The sequence below is a fragment of the Bison bison genome, unplaced genomic scaffold (assembly GCF_000754665.1).
Source record: "Bison bison bison isolate TAMUID 2011002044 unplaced genomic scaffold, Bison_UMD1.0 scf7180017864289, whole genome shotgun sequence".
Taxonomy (NCBI): domain Eukaryota; kingdom Metazoa; phylum Chordata; class Mammalia; order Artiodactyla; family Bovidae; genus Bison; species Bison bison.
The window spans coordinates 2128979-2135447 of NW_011494861.1; the positions used below are offsets into that span (position 1 = coordinate 2128979).

The 6469-nt window shown below is 56.3% G+C and overlaps 1 protein-coding gene across 5 annotated transcripts; it reads right to left on the reverse strand.

Moving 5' to 3' along the window:
* Positions 1–650: 650 nt before the first annotated feature.
* FBXO44 (F-box protein 44) lies at positions 651–6091 on the reverse strand. 5 transcript variants are annotated; one of them, XM_010849883.1, is made up of 6 exons: positions 6006–6091; positions 4426–4700; positions 3207–3333; positions 2969–3064; positions 2725–2860; positions 651–1807 (listed from the first exon to the last, which is right to left on the reverse strand). In XM_010849883.1, exons 2-6 carry the CDS (start codon positions 4691–4693, stop codon positions 1664–1666), a joined length of 771 nt encoding a protein of 256 aa, XP_010848185.1. In that variant the 5' UTR covers positions 4694–4700; positions 6006–6091; the 3' UTR covers positions 651–1663. The 5 variants fall into 5 exon arrangements, with proteins under 5 accessions (XP_010848185.1, XP_010848186.1, XP_010848184.1 ...); XM_010849884.1 differs by lacking the exon at positions 6006–6091 and adding an exon at positions 5589–5670 and having other exon boundaries at positions 4429–4700; XM_010849882.1 differs by lacking the exon at positions 6006–6091 and adding an exon at positions 5589–5670.
* Between the last annotated feature and the right edge of the window lie 378 nt (positions 6092–6469).

Sequence of the window (6469 nt, forward strand, 5' to 3'; positions counted from 1 at the left end):
CTAATTTAGCTAACTGTTGAGTGAAGATAATGCAACCTAACAGTACTTATTGAGCATCTACTGTGTGCCAGGCACCCTTATAAATTCTTGAAAGTGAAAGTCACTCAGTCGTGTCTGACTCTGCGACCCCATGGACTATACAGTCCGTGGAATTCTCCAGGCCAGAATACTGGAGTGGGTAGACTTTCGATTCTCCAAGGGAATCTTCCCAACCCAGGGTTCGAACCCAGGTCTTTTGCATTGCAGGCGGATTCTTGACCAGCTGAGCCACTATAAATTCTTAGGCTTTATCCAATGTCAGTAAAGCTCTGGGCAGTGGGAAAAACAGCAGTAAGTACTGCCTGTGGTGGCACTGCTGACCCAGCAAGAGGTGTAGGCAAGAGCTGCCCAAGAAACCTGCATGCCTCACTCCCCAGCTGGTGGCCAGGCCTCCAGAGGAAGCCAGTAGTACTGGAGGGCTGCTGGAGTGTGGGGGTCAGCAGGTCTTCCAACGGTCTGTCCAAGGTCCCTCATTCTTTGAAGTCTGGCTCCTGAAATGTCAACCCCTCTCTGTACCTTGGACAGAGCCATACAAGTTGTACCTTCTGCAGGTCAGAGGCAGGACCTCCCATGAAGTTTGCCATTTTCCCCCAGAAAACACAGGGCACATGTTGGGCTGGGAATACCTTTTATTTGGCCACATGCAGCAGGGGTAAGACCAGAGCACAGCTCTCTTTCCAGCATGAGGGAGAGGTGGGAATGTGGGCAGACAGGGTGGGGAGGTCCTGGGAATGGTAGTTCTGAGGGTAGGGTGGGGGCCTGGAATGCTCTCCAAGCTACAGAGAGCATGGTCTAGGCATGGAGGTGGACAGGTGGTTCTGGAAAACCCCTATCCTACTCATTCAGGGTTCACATATCCCAGTTCTCAGGGACCAGTCCTGGCACCCACCACCCCCCTGCCCTGGCTTACCCTGCACAGAATTCCAGGGGGGTCTTTTGGAGAGCCCTGCCCCCACTTAATACCTATGTGGCTTCTGGGGCTTCCCTGACAGTGAAGACTATCTAGACCTGGCCAGGACCCCACCCCACTGGGCCTGACTATCTCAGACCAGGCCTGAGCCTCTGGGCCAAAGCCACCTCCCTGAGTAGGGGCACAGAGTGAGAGAGTTTGAGGGTGGTAGAGAAGGGGGCAGAGGATGGGCCAGCAGAACCCTCTTTCCACTCCTAGACCTGTCTGAGCTACACGGTCACCTCCCAGCATCTGTACTACATAGGGCAGTCACAGGCTTTCTGGAAATCCTGACTGTCCCTGCTCTGAGGGCTCTCAAAGAAGACAGTGAGAAAATGGCCCAGGGAGAGAAGGTAGACACACAGATCTGGGTTACCAGCAGAGCTTGGAGACCCTCCCTCAGAGGTGACAGGGGGAGGAGCCTGGGGGAATGACCTGTACCTCCCTAACTTCAGGGGCCCCATCATTCAGACTGAGACCCCTGGCAGAGAACTAGCTACCCATAACATATGAAGGCTGCACAAAGAGGCTCCACAAAGTGGCAATTGGGGAGTTGGGGGCAAAGATAAACTAGGAAGTCTGGGGGAGCCTGGCCCCCACCTCCCTTTCCCAAGCCCAGCCCTTCTCTGACAGCAGTTTTTCAGTTGGGATTAGGTGGCTGGGGGCTCGGGGGTGTCATGGCAGTGGGGGCCCAATGGTGATGCTGCTGTTGGTGACCCTCGGGCCGTACCAGCCAGCCCAGTAGTGAGTGTCCACGCCGCCGTGCTGAAACCAGATATAGCGGACGCCAGGCGGATAGTTGGAGAAAGTGTGGGAGACCTGGTGGGGGGGGCGGCAGGGGAGGTAAGGAGAGTGGTCAGGAGTGTTGACCCCGAGGGTGGTACTGCCTGAGGGGATGATGGGGCCAGGATGGGCTGAGGGCTTAGTGCTTGACCCAGAGTCAGGAGAATGGAATTTGAGTCCTTACTCTGATTTTGGGCAGACTGCCTCCCTTGTCTATGCCTCAATTTCCTCATCTGTAAAATGAAGCAGAATCTTGCCAGATCCACTCCATGGGATTATGTAAGTACAGCTCAAAGGAACTGAAGGAAACTTTGCAAGCTGCCAAAAGATGTCCAGTCATCACTGAGCACATGTGGCTATTTAAGTTAAAATTAATTAGTGTTAGATAAAATTAAAAATTCAGTTCCTCAGCTACACTACAAACTGGCTCTTACTAAGCTTTAAGTTGTTGCGTGTGGCTCTGGGCTATCAAACTGGACAGGGCAGACAGACCGTTTCTGTCACTGCAGAAAGTTCTACTGGAGATCACTGGTCTAGATCAGGAGTTAGGAAACTGGTCTAGGGGCCCACTACCTGGTTTTATAAATAAAGTTTTATTGGAACACAGCCATGCCCATTTGCTAAAGCTGCTTTCATGACAATGGCAGAGCTGATGAGCTGAGTAGTTGAGACAGAGACAATACAGCCTGCAAAGCTTAAACTATTTGTATCTGGCCTTTTAAGAAAAAGATCACTGAACCCTGACCTAGATAATAGTTATAACTGGTAGTAATTAGTAGTAGTCAACCTTTTTGAACATATCTTTACCAGCATCATTTCATTGAAGTCTTTTAAAGGTCAGAGCAGCCAAAGCCTAGGTCAGAAGCAGTGGAACTGGGATCTGAACCCAGGCCTGTGTGACTGCGGTCTCAGCCTTGGACAGTGTGCTCCCGTCCCCTTCCCGACTCACACACCTCCCTCCACTTGGCATCGCTCTTCTGCTGGATCATTGCTGGGTCTGGCTGGAAGGTCCCCAGAGGTGCGTGTGCTGATGACAGGAGCTGAACACACAGCTGGTACTTGGACCCGCAGTCTGGCCTGGCTGCGAACCTGCAGGCAGAGGGAGGCCCCATTAGGGCCTTGGAAATGGAGGGCAGGGTGGGGGTGGGGCACCTGAGTGGCAGGCTCCCCGCCCAAGGCCCCGCCCCAGGCACTCACCAGTCTTTGACCTCAATATCTGGCCGTGTGGTGTCCATCAGCTCCTCCCAGTACCCTTCGGCCTTGAGATCCACCACCTGGGACTTGAGGCAGGTGCTGGGGGTGGGTGGAGGGGTGGGAGGGGCTGGGGCTCGCTACCAGGGCCCTCTAGGGCTAGGCCTGCCCTTCCCAGAGCAGGAGTCCTCAAGGTGCAGTGACTTGGGCTTCCCCCGCCTCCCCGAGACCCCATGGATCTTACTAATAAGAAGTCACGAAGTATTTCTTGACCTGGTCATTGGGGAATTCCTTCCTCTGGTCTTTGGAGAGATCTTCCACCTTCCACTCGTCACCTCCATTCACGTCCAGGCTCCAGAATTCAAACCCCTCTGGCGGAAAAGCAGAGTTCACATCAAAGGGAGGCCCCCTAGTGGTCAGTGCCCAAGGGCCCCTTGCTTCCAGCATTTCTCCCTGGATTTCAGCAGCTGCCCTCAAGCCCACAGCTGGGGAACCCTGCACATCCAGTGTGCCAGGCGCCACCATGACTGACTTCTACTGGGAATCCTGACAGTGGGAATGACCAGATGACTTCTGTTAGGGAATGCTCTGACGCCAGGCAGATCTGGATCTAGTCCCAGCTCTACCAATACTGGACTCTGTGACCTTATGCAAGCTGCTTTCTCTGAGCCTTGGTTTCATCCTCTGTAAACTGGGGTCAGGTCAGAGACTGGAAAAGTCTTTCCACAAAGTGTCAGGTTTTGTGGGCTACATATTGACTATCACATAAAACCTTAGAAATTCTTCTTAGCTCCTGGGCCAGATTTGGCCTATGGACCATGGTATGTCAACTGCTGGTCAAGAACATAGCTGTTGGGGAGTCAAGTGAGGAGGCATCTGAAAGTTCTGGACAGCTTTGGGTGGTTTTATTATTTCACTCCAGAATTTGACCACATAATGGAGAATGAGGTTCTCATCCCATCCCAGTGTCTAATTAATCAGTTACAACACAGCAACAGAAAGGGGGGCCTCTGGATGACCACAGAAATCATGTTTCGCCTGCGGTTGGAATGTGTTGGAAAGAAGATTGGATCTCTCCCTCTTTCATGAGCAAAGTCCCCTTTGTCCTCTGGGACACTCCTAGTAGGCTTAATCCTGGAGTCTGGGAACCAGGCCAAGAAAATATGGTTCTGACTTCTGGGTCTTGTGTCCTGGGCACAATTAGTTCCAACTGGCCAACATTCCTTCTCCTCAGAAAGGTCACTGAGTAATAGAGTGGAATAGGAAATGCCACTGTTGGCCTCAGTTTTCCCATCTGAAAGATGGGTGCCTAACAGCACCTACCTCTTAGGATTACGGTGAGAGGATGAAAGGCATTAAGCCCCCTAAAGTGCCTGGCTGGCTCATAGTAAGTGCTTAATGAATGTTAGCTAACATCACAACAGTGTGTGTGTTTGGGGGCATGTCAGAGCCAGTCAGCATACCACCTTCGGCACATGGATTATGCAGGAGGTTCCTGCGGAGGCTGCGGAGGAAGTAGAAGACCTTCCAGTCGGCCACGGGCTGGTCCCAGTCCTCAGTGATGAAGCCCTCGCGCTGGCACTTGCGCTTCCAGAGGGTCACGAGGTCGATGAGGTCGCGCCAGAGGCTGCAGACCAGGCGGCAGCGCAGGAGCAGCTGGCGGGCGGGCACGTGTGTGAACAACTCGAGCAGGATATTCTCAGGCAGCTCGTTGATGTTCCCCACCGCCATAGCTCTCCTGTGGGCGTTGACAAGCTACACTGCAGACCTGGCCTCCTCCCGAAACCAGGTACTCGCAGCACCCTGTGGTGGAGGTTCTCCTCCCAGCTCTGCCACTGATTGTCTCAGGAAAGTCAACGGGCTTCTCTGAGCCTCAGTTTCCTGCTCTGTAAAATGGGGCTAGGAACAGTACTTACCTCCTGGAAAGGGTTCAAGGACCCCTCTCAGGAGAAGCTCAGTAAAAGGTGAGCTCTGGTTTGTTTGTTTTTTTTTAACTGTCACCTCACAATAGCCCCTAAGGGAGGCGAAGGAGGCAGAAGAGGTGGGGTCTGCCCGAGGCCAAACGGACAGGAGCAGCGGAAAGGAGCCTGAGCCCTTTCTGAGTCTAGAGCCAGCCTTTTTCAATAGGCCAGTCTTTCGCCTGGAAATATGAACGCAAAGCCCCGCAGCCTGTCTGGCAAAACAGAGGAGGGGAAAGCATAATTGTCATTGTCTTCGACCGACGTCCAAAGGGCTCAAGCCACTTTTCCGAGACCACGGAGGAAATGACCTTCCTGGGTGAGACTGGAGAAGCGGTAGGCGAGGGCAAGCCGCCTTTCCTATACCCCCACCCCCATCCCCGTGGCTGGGCTCCAGGCCCAGGTGCCCTCGCGCGTCTTCGACTTCCCATCTCTCCTTGTGGCTTTCAAAGTTTAGGCTTGGACCCCTGCGCATCGATGGCGACCCCACTTGGGGCTCTCGCCCGCGCCGCCGCTCGAGGCCGCGCCGCGCAACCCAGCCGCCTGGGCCTTGTTCGCGCTGGGCCTCTCTCGGCACACTGCGGCGGGGCTCAGAACCGCCGAGGTCCCCGGCTCCCGGAACCCGCATCCTCGCCCCGGCGCTCCCCGCGCCAACTCCCACCGGTCACCTGCTCTCGGCCGCCGCTGTGCGATCCCGCTTGGCCGCCGGGGCTGAGCCTGCCTGGACCTGCAGTAGCGGTGCGTGCGGCCTCGCCTCCGCGGCCGACCAAGCCCCGCCCTGGCCCCGCCCCCGCAGCCCGCTCCGGGCCCTGCCGCTTGGGGAGCATCAGGCTTGGGACGCGCCCCTCACCGATGTAGGAAAATTACCTGGGGTGGCGCTGGTGTGGGGGGGGGGGCGGGCGGTGCCAGGAGGAGCTTCTGTTCTCTTCCTCCGCCTGGGCCGCGCACCCCGCACCCTCCGCGTGAGCCAGACTCTACCCGCCCCCGCACCGCCTCCTCCTAGCAGTCACCCCAGGAGGGCGCTGGGAGACGCCCGGAATGGGCTCCCCCTCCTCCTACATTAAAAAACAAAAACAAAACCCGACCTTTCCGGGCCTCCTGGGTCCGCCAAGGAACCGAGAGCCTCCGGCCTCTAGCCGATCGCTCCGGACTGCAGGGCGTCCCGGCGCGGGGCCAAACGCTGGGCGGGGGCGGAGGCGGGGACCTTTAAAAGGCTCAGTCCGCCGGGACCCGACTCAGACGCGGGCAGCGCCTTGACTCGCCGCCGCCGCGGGACTCGGACAGCCCCGCAGCGCTCCGGGTCCTCCTCCTCTCGCGAACGCCCTCCGCAACGATGGACGGAGACGGTGACCCAGGTAGCCGCCGCCACTGGATCCACTCTCTCAGTCCAGGAGGGGTGACCGGGGCAGGAGGGCGAATGCTACGGAGAGGGGGCATCAGAGAGCGAGGGGGCCCCCCAGACCCAGAGCGGCAAACTTTCACCCAAGCGGAGCCCTTGAGACAGTCTCTAAGGAGCACAGCCTTCTGTCTGATATCTTGATGTACAGAG